Source organism: Babylonia areolata, chromosome 11, assembly GCF_041734735.1.
Source record: "Babylonia areolata isolate BAREFJ2019XMU chromosome 11, ASM4173473v1, whole genome shotgun sequence".
NCBI classification, from domain to species: domain Eukaryota; kingdom Metazoa; phylum Mollusca; class Gastropoda; order Neogastropoda; family Buccinidae; genus Babylonia; species Babylonia areolata.
The window spans coordinates 42597620-42616107 of record NC_134886.1 but is presented as its reverse complement, the minus strand read 5'-3'; the positions used below and the strand labels follow the sequence as shown (position 1 = coordinate 42616107).

General features: G+C 46.5%; 1 protein-coding gene across 1 annotated transcript in view; it reads left to right on the top strand.

Moving 5' to 3' along the window:
* LOC143287752 (forkhead-associated domain-containing protein 1-like) overlaps nucleotides 1–18488 on the top strand; it is a 66731-nt gene that overhangs the window by 40933 nt on the left and 7310 nt on the right. The window contains exons 16-27 of the mRNA XM_076596009.1: nucleotides 12–128; nucleotides 2279–2377; nucleotides 3220–3331; nucleotides 3632–3755; nucleotides 4035–4301; nucleotides 5818–5950; nucleotides 7033–7171; nucleotides 7836–8065; nucleotides 10356–10582; nucleotides 13299–13350; nucleotides 14580–14693; nucleotides 15875–15949. Of these exons, the coding sequence (XP_076452124.1) occupies nucleotides 12–128; nucleotides 2279–2377; nucleotides 3220–3331; nucleotides 3632–3755; nucleotides 4035–4301; nucleotides 5818–5950; nucleotides 7033–7171; nucleotides 7836–8065; nucleotides 10356–10582; nucleotides 13299–13350; nucleotides 14580–14693; nucleotides 15875–15949 (1689 nt within the window). The remainder of the gene's footprint in view (nucleotides 1–11; nucleotides 129–2278; nucleotides 2378–3219; nucleotides 3332–3631; nucleotides 3756–4034; nucleotides 4302–5817; nucleotides 5951–7032; nucleotides 7172–7835; nucleotides 8066–10355; nucleotides 10583–13298; nucleotides 13351–14579; nucleotides 14694–15874; nucleotides 15950–18488) is intronic.

The window sequence follows — 18488 nt, the reverse complement described above, 5'->3', positions numbered from 1 at the left end:
GAATGTTGCAGTCTCTGATGGAGCGGCAGGACGAGGACCGAGCCAAGCTGGAGCAGGCCTCAGAGCTGGTGTCGGAGGTGGAGCAGTACAAGCTGATGGAGGTGGCTCTGAAAGATCAGCTGGCCAAGGTTGGTGCCTGTCCTCCCCCTCTCTTACTGTGTGTGTGTGTGTGTGTGTGTGTGTGTGTGTGTGTGTGTATGAGTGTGTGAGTGTGTGTGTGTGTGTGTGAGTGTGTGTGTGTGTGTGTGAGTGTGTGTGTGTGTGTGTGTGTGTGTGTGTGTGTGTGTGTGAGTGTGTGTGTGTGTGAGTGTGTGTGTGTGAGTGTGTGTGTGTGTGTTTGTGAGTGTGTGTGTGTGTGTGAGTGTGTGTGTGTGTGTGAGTGTGTGTGTGTGTTTGAGTGTGTGTGTGTGTGTGTGTGTGTGTGAGTGTGTGTGTGTGTGTGTGAGTGTGTGTGTGTGTGTGTGAGTGTCTGTTTGTGTGAGTTTCTATGTGTGTGTGTGTGCATGTGTATGTGTTGGTGTGTGTATGTGTGTGTGTGTTAGTGTGTGTGTTTTGTGTGTGTGTGTGTTTGTCTGTGTAGTTGTGTGTTTAGGTGTGTGTGTGTGTGTGTCTGTTTGTGTCTGTGCCTGTTTGTGTTTGTGTGTAAATGTGTGTGTGTGTGTGTATGTGTGTGTGTGTGTGTGTGTGTGTGTGTGTGTGTGAGTATGTATTTGTGTCTCTGTGTGTTTGTGTGTGTGTGGACATGGGATGGTGGCAGTAGCTGGGGGTTCCAAATCTCGGGCTTTCTGCGCCTGTCTCCGCTGCTCAGCAACAGCCGTCCTGGTGGCTTCACAGCTCATGACACCTTTGAAAATGGCAGAGCGCCAGGCGGACCTCTCCACAGCTGCATGCTCCCATGTGTCAGGGTTGATGTCAAAGGCCTTCAGGGATGACTTCAGCGCGTCCTTGAAACGCTTTTTCTGGCCTCTGTGGGAGTGCTTGCCCTGCTGTAGCTCACCATAGAAAAGTTTCTTTGGCAGCCGATGGTCTTGCACGCGAGCTACATGTCCTGCCCAGCGAAACTGTGACTGCATTAGGATGGTGTGAATGCTAGGCAGACCTGAACGGGAGAAGACCTCGGTGTCTGGGACCCTGTCTTGCCATTTGATCCCAAGGAGCTTCCTGAGGCAGGTTGTGTCAGAGTGGTTTCAGTTTCTTGGCATGGTGCTGGTGAACTGCTCAGGTCTCGCAGGCGTACAGCAGGGTAGGGAGGAGAATAGCCCTGTAGACTTTCAGCTTAGTTTCAGGGCTGATGCCTCTTCTATTCCACACATTGTTGTGTTGTCTGCCAAAAGTGGCGCTGGCTTTCACGATCCTCAGGTTCCCCTCTTCATCGATGGTGGCGTTTCTGGGCACTGTGCTGCCAAGATAAGTGAACCTGTCAACTGCTCTGTCGTTGACCCTTGGTGGTGATGCTGGGTTCAGCGTAGGGCCTTCCTGGAGCTGGCTGATGCATTACTTCAGTCTTCATGGTACTGATGTGGATGATGTACTATGTGGATGATGGATATACGATGTGGATGATGGATGTGCAATGTGGACGATGTACAATGTGGATTATGTACGATGTGGATGATGTACTATGTGGATGATGCACTATGTGGATGATGTACTATGTGGATGATGGATGCACAATGTGGATGATGGATGAACGATGTGGATGATTGATGCACTATGTGAATGATGCATGAGGTGGATGATGGATGTACGATGTGGGTGATGTACGATGTGGATGATGTACAATGTGGATGATGCCTGATGTGGACAGTGTATGATGTGGGTGATGTACGATGTGGGTGATGTACGATGTGGGTGATGTACGATGTGGGTGATGTACGATGTGGGTGATGTACGATGTGGGTGATGTACGATGTGGATGATGTACGATGTGGGTGATGCCTGATGTGGATGATGCACGATGTGGATGATGGATGAACGATGTGGATGATGGATGAACGATGTGGATGATGCATGAGGTGGATGATGGATTACGATGTGGATGATGCATGATGTGGGTGATGTACGATGTGGATGATGTACAATGTGATGATGCACGATGTGGGTGATGTACAATGTGATGATGCACGATGTGGATGATGTACGATGTGGATGATGCACGATGTGGATGATGCATGATGTGGGTGATGCACAATGTGAATGATGCATGATGTGGACGATGTACGATGTGGATGATGCACGATGTGGATGATGCATGATGTGGATGATGTATGCTGTACAGCTGGAGGATCGAATGAAGGTGGAGGTGAGCCAGCTACAGGAGGAGAAGGAAGAGCTGAAGAAAAAGAACGAGGAGGATGTGGAGTCCTATAAAGAACAGGTCAGCCCATGTGTGTGTGTGTGTGTGTGTGTGTGTGTGTGTGTGTGTGTGCATTTCTTTGTTTGTGTGTGTACAAGCCTTTGTGTGTGTGTGTGTTCACATGACATACGGTCATTCACAATCAGTTTAGCCAGCACAAGGATTGCAGCAACTGTGGAAACAACTCTGGCACCGCAGGTCAAAGAATGTAAAGAACCACCTCATCCCAGGCTGACAGCACCTCTCTCTGTCTCTGCCTTTCTGTTCCTTTCCTTGCCTTGCAGTGACCACTACTGGCACTTCCTCAAGTGATTGTGTGTGGACCTCTCTGTACTGTAGCCTATAGCTGGCAGGCACAATAGCCAAGTGGTAACAGTGTTGGGCTTTGAATCTGAGGGTCCCGGGTTCAAATCTCGGTAACTGCACCTGGTTGGTAAAAGGTGGAGATTTTTCCAATCTCCCACGTCAGCATATGTGCAGACCTGCCAGTGCCTGAGCCTCAACCCCCTCTGTGTGTATATGCAAGCAGAAGATCAAAGACATGCATTAAAGATCCTGTAATCTATGTCAGTGTTCGGTGGGTTATGGAAACAAGAACATACCCAGCATGCACACACCCAAAAACACAGTATGGCTGCCTACATGACGGGGTAAAAACGGTCATTCATCTAAAAGCCCATTCATGTACATTTGAGTGAATGTGGGAGGTGCAGCTCACAAACAAAGAAGAAGAAGAAGAAGTAGCCTATAGCTGAATAGAATAAAGTGTTTAGGAGTCCAGCCAGTGTTCTCTCAGGATGTAATGAACGAACCTTATAACAACAACGACAACAACAACAGCAGCATTGGTGTCAATGTACCAGGTGCGGCAGCATGCAGTGACAATCTGCTCCATGGAGGAGCGACTGTCCAAGCTGACCAAACGCAACAAGGACTTCCACGAGGAGGTCTCCACCCTCAAGAAATCCAATGCAGGTAAGTAACAAAGGATTTTTTGTTTTGTTTTGTTTTTGGTTTTTTTTGGGGGGGGCCGGGGGGGGTTGGCTACCCTGTCATCCGCACAGTTTCAGTGGGATGTTCCCACGCCACTCATTCTGAGTGACAGTCTCATATTTTCTGATAGATACATTCAGTAGTGGAGCATGCAGGTTCCAAGCACAGTTCCTTGTCTGTTTGCAGAGCTGAAGGCTCGGATGGACAATCTCATATTTTCTGATAGATGTATTTAATAGTGGAGCATGCAGGTTCCAAGCCCAGTCCTGTGTGTGTGTGCAGAGCTGAAGGCACAGCTGGACAAGCGCATCGTGCAGAAGCCGACAGCGACGCCCAAACCCAAGGTCATCGTCCAGCGGCCCACTGAGGAGATCAACGCTCTGGAGCATGTGGTCACCCTGCTTAGGTAGGCTGGTTTTTCTGAGATGCATGCACTTTGGATCTATTTTCTCTGTGTGTGTGTGTGTTGGTGCATGTGTTGATGTGTGTATGTGTGTGTGTGTGTGTGTGTGTGTAAGAGTTCTTAAAAGAGTTTAAAAATTCTGAAAAAAAAAAATCTTGTAAAATTGAAAAGGCCTTTTCACAATAGGTCTTAAAGGTTCCCGCCCTCCCCTCCCAAAAAATCATTTACTTTGAGAACATGTCACTGATCTATAAATAATATCACCTATTTCTGTTCTCACAGACAGGAGAACGGGGAACTGAAAAAGTCTGTGGCAGAACAGCAGGACGTGATTGCAGCCCTTCGCCATGACCTGGCGGGGGCTTCCGCCCGTCTCTCCGACATCAGCGGGGAGATGAGCGAGGCCCAGAAGCGAGAGATGGAGCAGCACCGGGACCTGCTCAGTCGCCGGGACGCGGAGCTGACGGAGCTGCGACAGCAGATGGTGAAACTGTCCAAGATCATCGACAAGCAGAAAGACGACATTGTCTCCCTGCAGGAGATGCTCAGGTCAGTTGTCCGTACTTACTGCGCTGTTAACTCTTTCACTGCTGAGTTTCTGTGTGAAATACACTCCCCAGCGCTAATTTTTTTTTTTTTTTTTTTTTTTTTTTTTAATGCGATGATCTGTCACAGGCTTTGGTTCTTGTCAAAACAACACAATGGGCTTGTTCACGTCAAACTGGGTCAGAGGGCAAACCGGATGCAGCTGTTGCTTTGATGCAATGTCTGCCTGGGAAGCGAGAGAATCTGACACACTGGTTTGAGTCCCACAGTCACCAGTATTTTCTCCCACTCCACTAGACCTCGAGTGGTGGTCTGGACACTAGCCATTCAGATGGGATGATAAACTAAGATCCCATGTGCAGCATGCATTTAGCGCACGTGAAAGAACCCACAGCAACAAAAGGGTTGACCCTTGCAAAATTCTTTGGAAAAAACCTCCACGATAGGAAAACAAATAAATTTGAAGGCAGGAAAAAATACAAGAAAAGACGGGTGACACTGTCAGTGTAGCGACGCGCTGAATCACAAAAAGAGTGATACAATAATACATTACAATAAAGGACTGACTGGTGGCTGCCTGTTTCAGCAAAGAGACGGCACTGTTGATGAAGTTTTGCTGCCTGTTTCAGCAAAGAGAAAGCCATGTCCATGAAGTTTTGCTGCCTGTTTCAGCAAAAAGAAGACATGTGGATGAAATTTTGCTGCCTGTTTCAGCAAAAAGAAGACATGTGGATGAAGTTTTGCTGCCTGTTTCAGCAAAAAGAAGACATGTGGATGAAATTTTGCTGCCTGTTTCCGCAAAAAGAAGACATGTGGATGAAGTTTTGCTGCCTTTTTCAGCACATAAAGAAGGCCATATGGATGAAGTTTGGCTTTCTGTTTCAGCACACACACACACACACACACACACACACACACACAAAAGCCATGCCAATGAAGTTTTGCTGCCTGTTTCAGCAAATAGAAAGCAATGTCCATGAAGTTTTGCTTCCTGTTTCAGCAAATAGAAAGCCATGTCCATGAAGTTTTGCTTCCTGTTTCAGCAAATAGAAAGCCATGTTCATGAAGTTTTGCTTCCTGTTTCAGCAAAGAGAAAGCCATGTCCATGAAGTTTTGCTTCCTGTTTCAGCAAAGAGAAAGCCATGTGGATGAAGTTTTGCTTCCTGTTTCAGCAAAGAGAAAGCCATGTCCATGAAATTTGCTTCCTGTTTCAGCAAATAGAAAGCCATGTCCATGAAGTTTTGCTTCCTGTTTCAGCAAAAAGAAGACATGTGGATGAAGTTTTGCTGCCTTTTTCAGCAAAGAGAAAGCCATGTGGATGAAATTTTGCTGCTTGTTTCAGCAAAAAGAAGACATGTGGATGAAGTTTTGCTGCCTTTTTCAGCACATAAAGAAGGCCATATGGATGAAGTTTGGCTTCCTGTTTCAGCACACACACACACACACACACACACACACACACACACACACACAAACACAAAAAAAAGCCATGCCAATGAAGTTTTGCTGCCTGTTTCAGCAAAGAGAAAGCCATGTCCATGAAGTTCCGCACTGACCTGGAACAGCAGAGCTCTCAGCTGCAAGATGCTCAGAGCCGCCTGAAGGACGAGAAGGAGGAACAGAGGAAACAGACAGACCTTCTGGATCAGGAGGTAGGTGTTGCAGCTGCTGTGTGTGTGTGTGTGTGTGTGTGTGTTGGGGGAGTGTATGCCTTTGTGTGTGTGTGTGTGTGTGTGTGTGTGTGTGTGTTGGGGGAGTGTATGCCTTTGTGTGTGTATGTGTTGTGGGGGGGAAGGGTGTGTGTGCGTGCGTGTGTGTGTGTGTGTGTGTGTGTGAAGGAGGAGTATATGCCTTTGTGTGTGTGTGTTGTGGGGAGAGGGTGTGTGTGTGTGTGAATGTGTGGTGAATGGGGTGTGTATGCCTTTGTGTGTGTGTGTGTATGAGTGTGTGTGTGTATGTGTGTGAGGCTGGGGAGTGTGTGTGTATGATGTGTGAGTGTGTGTGTGTGTGTGAGGGTGGGGAGTGTGTGTGTATGATGTGTGAGTGTGTGTGTGTGTGTGAGGGTGGGGAGTGTGTGTGCCTGTGTTTGATGTGTGTGTGTGCGTTGTGTTGTGTGTGTTGGGAGGTAGGTGGGAAGGTATGTGTGTGTGTTTAGTATATGTGTGGTGTATGTATTTGTGTGTGTGTGTGTGTGTGTGTGTGTGTGTGAGTGTGTTTGTGAGTGTGTGTGTGTGTGATGGTGGGGAGTGTGTGTGCCTGTGTTTGATGTGTGTGTATGTGTTGTGTTGTGTGTGTTGGGAGGTAGGTGGGAAGGGATGTGTGTGTGTTTAGTATATGTGTGGTGTATATATATTTGTGTGTGTGTGTGAGTGTGTTTGTGTGTGTGTGTGTGTGTGTGTGCATGTGTGTTGTGATCATCTTGAAATAAAGAACAATAGTAATGGGAAGAAATCACTTTTAATTGGATAAGTTTGTTTGTGTGTATTTGTGTCTGTTTACGCACATGTGCATCCATGTGCTTTCTGTCTTGCTTCCTTTTTGCTTTCTTTCCTGTTTCTTTCTGTCTCTTTTGTTCCTTTTTTTCTGCCCCTTTTTTTCCATTTTCCTATTACATTACGGCCATCCGTAATGCATATCTCTTCTTCAGTTCAAACTGTTTAATCCCCAATCACCCATACAAAACAAAATGAACATTATCACATGTCCGAACCTTACCTGCGTGTCGTGACGTCAGGGGCGCATAACCTCGGAGTTGATCAGTGCCGGGGCACAGTGCAAGGGGGAGCGACACGACCAGATCATCGCCCGACAGAGGGAGGCGCTGGCCGAGCTGAGAGCGAGGGTCAAAAGCCTGGAGCAGGCCAGACCGCCACGTAAGTCGTGGGACCTGGGTCCTCAGGGAATGTTTGTAGTTAGCCCTTTTAGCGCCAAGCCTGGTTTTTTTCAAGCTCACTGACAACTATTTGCCGAGGGATGTTTTGGTCATGGTTATATATGTGTATGTGTATATATATATATAATTTTTTTTTTTTTAAATCACAGCATGTAAGCTGCTAAAGGAAAGCATATATAACCTGTACTTTTTCTGACAGGAAAATGAACACACTATCCAATCATGACAATATTACATGAATTTGATGATTATTTCAGTCATGGAGGGGTTTTTTTGTTTGTTTGTTTGTTTGTTTTTTGTTATTATTATAGCATGCAAACTACTAAAAGAAAGCATGTATAGCGTATTCTTTTTCTGAAAGGAAGATGAACACATTATCCTATTACGACTGCACTGGCTCTTAGTGCTGCAGCCTTTGGGGGCTAGTTGGCCTTTTGGAACCATCCCAACACCGACTGTCCTAAAACTCTCTTGGCCGAGAGAGTGGTGGGGATGTAATTTGGGGCAAGACACTCACCACTGTAATCAGATTGGAGCACCAGATAGTCAGGACAGCAGTTACCTCCTCTGCTGTTCTGATGGTCATAGTCGGACACGACTGACCTATCATACACAGTATGACCAGCACACCTTGCCCTGTACAGTGCCCACCCAGGACCAGGCTCTGCACCAGGTGGTGATGCTGAAGAAGGAGCTGGCGGAGATGCGGGCCAACCAGGCCCTGGCCGAGGATCGAATCCTGGCCAGCCGCTCCAGCCTGGACCGGCAGGTGGGCAAGGCGCGGGGCCTCATCTCCCCGGGGAACTCGGAGGCCGACATGGAGCGCAGCGCCCACCGGGAGACGCTGAGTGCTCTGGAGAAAAGCGAGGCCACGGTGAGCTTGGGGTTACGATACATCTTTTCTCTTTTTTTGGGGCTGATTGATTGATTGAATGATTGATATGGATACTTCTGTTGCGCTTATCCTCAGTCGGAGACCAAGTTTTAAATGCCTTACAAACACGGGGTCATTTACGCAACAGGCTGCCTACCTGGGTAGAGCCGACTGACAGCTGCCATTGGGTGCTCGTCATTCGTTCCCTGTGTCATTCAATCACATTTCAGGCATGCACACATAAACACTCAGACAAACATGTAACATTTAACATTTTACGTATATGACCATTGTCTTTTTATTTGCCCCGCCATGTGGGCAGCCATACTCCGTTTTCGGGGGTGTGCATGCTGGGTATGTTCTTGTTTCCATAACCCACCGAACGCTGACATGGATTACAGGATCTTTAACGTGCGTATTGATCTCCTGTGTGTGTATACACACAAAGGGGGTCCAGGGACTGGCAGGTCTGCACATATGTTGACCTGGGAGATCGGAAAAATCTCCACCCTTTACTCACCAGGCGCCGTTAATGAGATTCGAACCCGGGACCCTCAGATTGAAAGTCCAACGCTTAACCATTCAGCTATTGCTGCCCCATCATCTGCACCATTTCAGTCGCATTACTCCCTCACCGTTCATCCAGAGTCCCCCCCCGCCCCCCATACATGGCCACACCCATCATTGTCCCAGTATACCGGCAGAGTTACTGCTCAGTCACTTTGGTGGTGTTTGCTTGGTAGTGCCTGTTCTGATTTAATGTACTCCGGACACCACCTACTAAGCCCCCTACTAACGACACTAATGGCTTAGTTATGGAGCCAGACTGAGTGAGCGTCTCCCCCAGAGTGGAGACCACCACCACGTCTCTCCAACAGCAGTCTCCCATGAATCCTTCGATACCGAAGACCTTGACAAGACTTGCCCCAAGTGCAGAAATGAGATCATTATGAGAGCAGGGCATGAAAGGCCACATAATTTTAATTTAGGGCTCTTTACATATATATATACATATATATATGATGGCCTAGAGGTAACACATCCTCCTAGGAAGCGAGAGATTCTGAGTGCACTGGTTCGAATCCTGGCACAGTCGCCAGTATTTTCTCCCCCTCCACTAGAATTTTAAAGCATTGCATGTCACTGTTACCATACGGCAGTCACATCAGTCACTTCAAGCCCCTCCACACACACACCCCCCCACCCCCACTCCCCCCCCCCCCCGACCTTCCACCCTTCACACCCCAGACCCAACCCCACATGCCTCTTCCGCATTTCCCTGTCCCTTTAACGATTTCTAAAGCATTGCCTGTCAGTGTTACCATATGGCAATCACATCAGTCACATCATGCATTGTTCACTGTTTCCACCGCCACCCTGCTGTACCCCCCAACATTTCCTGCCCTTTTAACGATTTCTAAAGCATTGTATGTCACTGTTACCATACGGCAATTGACAGGCACAATAGCCAAGTGGTTAAAGCGTTGGACTTTCAATATGAGTGTCCCGGGTTCGAATCTCTGTAACGGCACCTGCTGGGTAAAGGGTGGAGATTTTTCTCATCTCCCAGGTCAACATATGTGCAGACCTGCTTGTGCCTGAACCCCCTTTGTGTGTAGACACAAGCAGAAGATCAAATACACACATTTAAAGATCCTGTGATCCATGTCAGCATTTGGTTGGTTATGGAAACAAGAACATACCCAGCATGCACAACCCCAAAAAACGGAGTATAGCTGCCTGCATGGCAGGGTAAAAGAAGAAAAGCGGTCATACATGTAAAAGCCCACTCATGTACATACGAGTGAATGGGGGAGTTGCAGCCCATGAACGTAGAAGAAGAACTAGAAGAAGTGTGGGTCCCTGGCCTCCTAGTCTCCCCTGCATCATCCCATGGGGAGGCTGTAGAGACCTGGGCTGAGTTGCATAAAGTGATCTTTGCAGCACTAAGTTTGCTTAGAGTTAAGAATGTTCATTAAGTGCATGGAATTTAACCATGGAGCGAGGAACATTCTTAGCGATAAGTAAACTTAGCGCTGTCGGCTAATCACCTACACCCTCACACTCACACACACCTACACCCTCACACACACCTACACCCTCACACAAACACACACCTACACCCTCACACACACCTACACCCTCACACTAACACACACCTATACCCTCACACCTGACCTGGCCAAGCTGAGGTTGGGGTAGGAGGGGTTTGGTGGGGGGGGGTCTGTTAATTTGTCAGTTAATCAATCAATCAATCAGTCAATCAATCACCCACCCTGCCCTTCAACAGTTCCTGTCCCTGCTGCGAGCGGTGTCTGGCGCCCTGGACGTGGAGGAGGGGGAGGTGAAGGGGCTGCGGGCCATGGCCCACCTGCCGCCTGACGAGCGGGAGGCGCTGTGCCGGGACCGGGAGGAGGCCTGCCAGGTGATCGCGGGCCGCATCCAGGTCCTCCGGGAACGCATCGCCCGCAAGGACGAGCTACTGCAGGGCTACGAGAACGACCTGGCCAAGCTGAGGTCAGTGGAGAGGGGTGGGATTGTGGAGGGGGGTGCGGGAGGGGGGATCAGTTAATTTGTCAGTCAATCAATCATTGACCTGGCCAAGCTGAGGTTGGGGGTTAGGGGGAGTGGGGGGGGGGGGGTTCTGTTAATTTGTCAGTTAATCAGTCAATCAACCAGTCAATCAATCAGACAGTCAGTGACTGAATCAAAAATGATTTATTATATGAAAGGGTGTGTGTGAGGGTGTAGTGTGTATGAGTGTGAGGATGTAGATGTGTGTGTGAGGGTGTAGGTGAGTGGGTGTAGGTGTGTGTGTGTGAGGGTGTAAGTGAGTGTGTGTGAGGGTGTAGGTGTGTGTGAGGGTGTAGGTGTGTGTGTGTGAGGGTGTAGGTGTGTGTGTGTGAGGGTGTAGGTGAGTGTGTGTGAGGGTGTAGGTGTGTGTGTGTGAGGGTGTAGGTGTGTGTGAGGGTGTAGGTGTGTGTGAGGGTGTAGGTGTGTGTGAGGGTGTAGGTGTGTGTGAGGGTGTAGGTGTGTGTGAGGGTGTGGGTGTGTGTGAGGGTGTAGGTGTGTGTGAGGGTGTAGGTGTGTGTGAGGGTGTAGGTGTGTGTGTGTGAGGGTGTAGGTGTGTGTGTGTGTGTGTGAGGGTGTATGTGTGTGTGTGTGAGGGTGTAGGTGTGTGTGTGTGTGTGTGTGTGTGAGGGTGTAGGTGTGTGTGTGTGAGGGTGTAGGTGTGTGTGTGTGTGTGTGTGAGGGTGTAGGTGTGTGTGAGGGTGTAAGTGAGTGTGTGTGAGGGTGTAGGTGTGTGTGTGTGTGTGTGTGAGGGTGTAAGTGAGTGTGTGTGAGGGTGTAGGTGTGTGTGTGTGTGTGTGTGAGGGTGTAGGTGTGTGTGTGTGAGGGTGTAGGTGTGTGTGTGTGTGTGTGAGGGTGTAGGTGTGTGTGAGGGTGTAGGTGAGTGTGTGTGAGGGTGTAGGTGAGTGTGTGTGTGTGTGTGAGGGTGTAGGTGTGTGTGTGTGAGGGTGTAGGTGTGTGTGTGTGAGGGTGTAGGTGTGTGTGAGGGTGTAGGTGTGTGTGAGGGTGTAGGTGTGTGTGTGTGTGACCGTGTAGGTGTGTGTGTGTGTGACCGTGTAGGTGTGTGTGTATGTGTGTAAGGGTGTAGGTGTGTGTGTGTGTGTGAGGGTGTAGGTGTGTGTGTGTGTGTGTGAGCGTGTAGGTGTGTGTGTGTGAGAGAGCGTGTAGGTGTGTGTGAGGGTGTAGGTGTGTGTGTGTGTGTGTGTGAGGGTGTAGGTGTGTGTATGTGTGTGAGGGTATAGGTGTGTGTGAGGGTGTAGGTGTGTGTGTGTGTGTGTGTGAGGGTGTAGGTGAGTGTGTGGAGTATGTGTGACGGTGTAGGTGTGTGTGTGTGTGTGTGTGTGAGGGTGTAGGTGAGTGTGTGGAGTGTGTGTGAGGGTGTAGGTGTGTGTGTGTGTGTGTGTGTGTGAGGGTGTAGGTGTGTGTGTGTGTGTGTGTGTGAGGGTGTAGGTGAGTGTGTGGAGTGTGTGTGAGGGTGTAGGTGTGTGTGTGTGTGTGTGTGTGAGGGTGTAGGTGTGTGTGAGGGTGTAGGTGTGTGTGTGGAGTGTGTGTGAGGGTGTAGGTGAGTGTGAGGGTGTAGGTGTGTGTGTGTGTGTGTGTGAGGGTGTAGGTGTGTGTATGTGTGTGAGGGTATAGGTGTGTGTGAGGGTGTAGGTGTGTGTGTGGAGTGTGTGTGAGGGTGTAGGTGAGTGTGTGGAGTGTGTGTGAGGGTGTAGGTGTGTGTATGTGTGTGAGGGTATAGGTGTGTGTGAGGGTGTAGGTGTGTGTGTGGAGTGTGTGTGAGGGTGTAGGTGAGTGTGTGGAGTGTGTGAGGGTGTAGGTGAGTGTGTGTGAGGGTGTAGGTGTGTGTGTGGAGTGTGTGTGAGGGTGTAGGTGTGTGTGAGGGTGTAGGTGTGTGTGTGGAGTGTGTGTGAGGGTGTAGGTGTGTGTGAGGGTGTAGGTGTGTGTGAGGGTGTAGGTGTGTGTGTGGAGTGTGTGTGAGGGTGTAGGTGTGTGTGTGGAGTGTGTGTGAGGGTGTAGGTGAGTGTGTGGAGTGTGTGTGAGGGTGTAGGTGTGTGTGTGGAGTGTGTGTGAGGGTGTAGGTGAGTGTGTGGAGTGTGTGTGAGGGTGTAGGTGTGTGTGTGTGGGGGTGTAGGTGTGTGTGTGTGTGTGAGGGTGTAGGTGTTTGTGAGGGTGTAGGTGTGTGTGAGTGTGAGGGTGTAGGGGGCATGTACAGATGGATGGGTGTGTGGATGGGAAGGAGTGTGTGAAGATTGATGGGTGGGAGTATAAACTGTGCAGAAGGGAGTGTTTTGAAGAACAGGGATGAATGGGTTGGAGTTGTGTATAGGTGGGTGAGAGTATGTGTGAATGTGAGTGCTTGTTTAAGTGGATGGTTTTGTGTGTGTGCGTCTGTGTGTGCTGTTGTGGTTGTTCTTCTGGCTTTGTTGATGTTTGTCTATGTGCATACATATGTATATATTTGAATGCATGTCTGTTTGGTTTGATGTGGGTTTTTTTGTTTGTTTGTTTGTTTTGTGTGTGTGTGTGTTTGTGTGTGTGTGTGCGAGCGCATGCATTGATTGAAATATTTATCCATCGCTATCATCAAATCATCATTATCATCTTCATCATCACCCTGTTCTTCCTCATCACTTGTCTGATTTTATTATTGTCATTTCAGACAGTCACAAGAGATTGCTGAAAAGCAGACTGCCCAGGTTGATAGCCTAGCGGTACGTACATTTTTTGTTGGAACTCATTTTTGTGATAGTAAACTATTTACTGCTCGAAAGAGGTGTGGAGCTCAAGTTCATTTTAGGTGGGGTTTTTGTTTGTTTGTTTGTTTGGTTTTTTTAATCAAGTCTGACAGGTTTTACTGCTATGTGAGTAACTCAGCATTTTTTGTTTTTGTTTTTTGGGTTTTTGGGTTTTTTTTAGTAAAGTAGATGAAAGAAGGAACCTTGACAGATGAACCCAGGCGTGGCTGTGTATGGGGGAATCTAAATGAGCGGCGTGGGAGTAATGCCACTGAAATGGTGCAAAAGAAAGAAAGAAGTTACTTTCCTGCACTTTTTTGCCACCTTTTGCTCTGTTGTGTGTGGTGATGAAAAGAAAGTGATATAAAACTCACTCAGTTCAGTGATGATGATTCCATGAAGGGACGTTGACGTGGTTGACAGCAAGACATGCATCACTACCAAGATACATAACTAATATAACGAGAACTAAAAATCACGCTGTTTAGTCATAACTCCATAAAGGGATGTTGACGTGGTTGACAGCAAGACATCCAGATACATAACTAATATAACGAGAACTAAAAATCACGCTGTTCAGTCATAACTCCATAAAGGGATGTTGACGTGGTTGACAGCAAGACATCCATCACTACCAAGATACATAACTAATATAACGAGAACTAAAAATCACGCTGTTTAGTCATAACTCCAGGAAGGGATGTTGACGTGGTTGACAGCAAGACATGGATCACTACCAAGATACATAACTAATATAACGAGAACTAAAAACCACGCTGTTCAGTCATAACTCAATGAAGGGATGTTGACGTGGTTGACAGTAAGACATGCATCACTACCTAGATACATGAATTGACAGCAAGACATGCATCACATGAATTGTTCTTTCTCTGTTTCTGGACCTTGCGATTGGAATGAACTTCCTTTTTCGCTTCGTCAAGTCTCCACACTCAGCTCTTTCAAGTCTGGCCTTAAAACCCACCTCTTCCCAAAATAGCCTCCCTTGCCTGCCCTTCTTTGTCTTTAGTTTCTACAGTTTAAGAGTTATGCATGCGTGTGAATGACTGGTGCGAAAGCGCTTTGGTTTGTCTCTGCACAAGATCCAGCACTATATAAATACCATTATTATTATTATTATTATGAGAACAAAATTCACACAGTTCAGTGATGATGATTGCATGAAGGGATGTTGACGTGGTTGACAGCATGATGTGCGGAGCCGAGCGGAGGAGGCTCAGTACCTGCGAGAGACGCTGAACCGCACACGGGACCGCCTGAATCAGGAGAAGCGACTCAACACCGCCATCAAGCAGAAAAAGGTCACACCTCTTTGTTGTTGTTGGGGTTTTTGTTGTTGTTTATCTTTTGTTTTGTTTCGTCTTTTTTGTTTAGTTCTATTCCCTGATGTTTTTTCCTGATACGGCCCTGGCGGTCGGCTGGACTGTAAGCAACAACAATCAATCAATCCCTGATGTTTTGTTTGGAATGAATGAGAAGGAAACAAAAAGCAAAAAACAAAGGGCTGAACACTGTGGACAAAAAAATGTGTTGCGCCAGTTAACTGTTTTGTTTGATGTGTCTTTGATGTGGTGTGGGGGGTTGTTGTTGTTTTTTGGTGTGTTTTTTTTTTATCTTTTTCATTCCCTGATGTTTTGTTTGGAATGAATGTGAAAGAAACAAAAAAAAAAAAAAAACAAAGGTCTGAACATTGTGGACAAAAATGTGTTACGCCAATGTAACTGTTTTGTTTGATGCGTCTTTCATGTGGTGAGTAATATTCTGGTTGTGTGAAAAGAGGACAAGGAAGAGAGAGAATATTACTTTGGATTTCACTCTTGTCAAGTAGGTGTTTGCACCTGATATATATGTGTGTGTGTGTGTGTTGTGTGTGTGTATATAAAGAGAGAGAGATATACAGATATCTGACATTCCACTAGAACTGAACACATTAGAATGCATATCTGTACAAAGGAACTTTTAACTCACTCAGTACGGCCAGTCCTCTCTTCTCCTCTACACAGACTCCTCGGATGTCCAGTGGGTGTCTGAATGACCCAACCTTCAGCTTCCGTCGTCATAATTGTGGTATTCTTTGTCAACATTCACGTCTTCAGTATAAGAGCCTTCCACTTGCAATATTTTGATGATGGTAATTGGGGTGAAACGCTGTTAACGTCGTCTCTTTCGCCGTTCGAATGGAGAGAGTTAAAATGCGGTGCAGCATGGGTTGGTTTTTTTCTCTGACCTCACCTTCTGACTGGAAGAACCCACAGAAGTTTCATGGTGGCCAGGGAATCGGAACTTTTGTACAGAGAGCAGATATATATGTGTGTGTGTGTGCGTGTGTGAGTATGTGTGTGTATGCATGCATGCAAGGCCAATGCGTTGGGTTATACTGTTGGTCAGGCATCTGCCAAGCAGATGTGGTGTAGCGTACATGGTTTTATTTGTGGGCGTGTAGTGATGCCTCCTTTTGAAACTGAAAGTGGTGAATTTTCAGACTTTCCACCTGGAGAATGAGCGAGCACACCTAAGGCCACAGTCAGCCGGCCGCTCCAGGTCTCAGGAACAACAGGTGAGAGCAGCTGGATTGTTCGTGTTAAAGACTTTGTGATTCCACTGTTTATGTTTAATTCGCAGTTCTTTCTTCTTCTTTCTGTTACACAACCAACATCGACTTGCCAATGACTCTGTCGTGGTTCATGCATGCTGGGTATTTTCGTGTCTCCATTACCCACCGAACACTGATATGGGTTACAGGATCTTTAACGTGCGTATTTGATCTTCTGTGTGCGTATGCACACAAAAGGGGTTCAGGCACTCGCAGGTCTGCACATATGTTGACCTGGGAGATCGGAAAAAAAAACCCTCCACCCTTTACCCACCAGGCGCCGTTACCGTGATTCGAACCCGGGACCCTCAGATTGAAATTCCAACACTTAAACCACTCGGCTATTGCGCCCGCAGTTGATTTTTTTTTTTTGTTGTTGTTTTTTTTGTTGTTTTTTTGACTAGCCACTGTTGAACAACAGACTGAGAGCAGCTGGATTGTTGATGTTGGAACCTTAATGAGGTGATTGTATTTCATTCAAAGATTTATAATAAAAAAAATTAAAAAAAGAATTTTCACTGCCTTCTGCAGAACAATAGGCAAGAGCAGCTTGGTTATTCACATAGAGAAATATATTTATTTGACTGTTCATGTTCAGTTCACAGTTGTTCTTGTTGTTGTTGTGTGTGTGTGTGTGTGTGTGATTTTTAACTGGGTACTGTTACAATCGCTTTCTTGCAAAACACTTTTGGATTGCATTTCCTGCCAAGGGAGACAAATCCTTCACAATGTTCCGTTTTGACCCCATTTCTGTAGTGGCAACCCACCCCACCCCCTAACTCCCAACCCAGTCTGTTTCTGAAATCATGATTTGGAATCTTCATGGAGTACCAGGTCGCACACTTAAGGCCAGACACTACAGTCAAATAAGGACATTTTTTCTCTCCAACAATATATCTCTCTTTTTTTTTCTTTTTTTTTGGGGGGTCGGGGGTGTATCATCACTTGTGGATCACAGAAAAAGTTGTTTTACATTTCTGTGAATACCCGTTGCTATGGAAACAAATCAAAATGGCCGCCAAACAATGTATCAAAGAAATCGGGTTTGTGGTCCATGTGGTGCATGCAAACATTTTTAGTTATGCGGACTTGATGCACGATGACATTATCTTCATTTTCACCTGAGATTGTGTTGATTCTTCAATTATTGTATTTTTTATGAATTTTTAAAATTTTTGGTATTGCAAAATCCTCAAACTTTACAATGGATAAAATGATTGGAACAGCTATGAATTAAAACCCAGAGAATATTTTCATACATACTCACGACAAAACTTCAATAACATGTTATAAAAAAATCTTGCAAAGTCTCATGGTTGTAGGTTTACTCATCATTGAGCAAGTCCTAGGTATGTTGTCAAGGCCAGAAACTTGACAACTTGCATTGAAACTGAACAAAATAAACACTTCCTTGATTCAGCATGCAATCTTTATTGGCAGTTTTTTCATTGTTAAAGAACATCTTTACAGTGGAAAAACTTATGCATATGATAGTAGAGATGTTCAAGAATCGAAATCCATCAAAAACCCAAATCATGAAAAACCATCATTTTGGTCTCTTTTGCACTGCCGTGTCCCCCCTTGACATTATTGATCACATGATGACAGCTGATATGCTTTGACACTCCTTCCATCTGATGTATAAAAAAAAAAACACAAAAAAACACATATTCATACATTGCGGATTTCACACTGCGTTGGTTCTGTTGATGCTGTTAGCAAACTTTTTTAAAGTTTAATTTGCCATCATAAGTATAACGTATTCAGCAATGAATGACCATGAAGTTGTGTGTGTGTGTGTGTGTGCACATGCACGCACGTGCTTGCTTGTGTGAGTGTGTGTGTTTGTGTGCCTGTTTGTGTGTGTATGTGTGTGTGCCATATGTGTGCTTGTGCATGTATGTGTGTGTGTGTGTATGTGTGTGTGTGCCATGTGTGTGTGCCGTGTGTGTGTGCCGTGTGTGTGTGTGCCATGTGTGTGTGCCGTGTGTGTGTGTGTGCCATGTGTGTGTGCCGTGTGTGTGTGTGTGCCGTGTGTGTGCCGTGTGTGCTGTGTGTGTGTGTGCCATGTGCGTGTGCCGTGTGTGTGTGTGCCATGTGTGTGTGCCATGTGTGTGTGCCATGTGTGTGTGTGCCATGTGTGTGTGCCGTGTGTGTGTACCATGTGTGTGTGTGCCGTGTGTGTGTACCATGTGTGTGTGTGCCACGTGTGTGTGTGTGTGTGTGCTTGTGTGTGTGTGTGTATGTATGTGTATGTTTACGTGTGTGTGTGTGAGTGTGTTTACCCATTTTTGCAAAGTGCCTATGGCTCTTTTTATAGAACAGGCACTCTGTAAATTCATGTTATTATTATGTGTGTGTTTATGCATGTGAGTGTGTTTACCTCATTTTTGTAAAGTCCATGGAGCCCTATTCGTCAGAGAATAGACACCATATAAATTCACATTATTATCATTCAGTTATGATTTAAAGATCATGTCCTGTCACTCTATCACACACACAC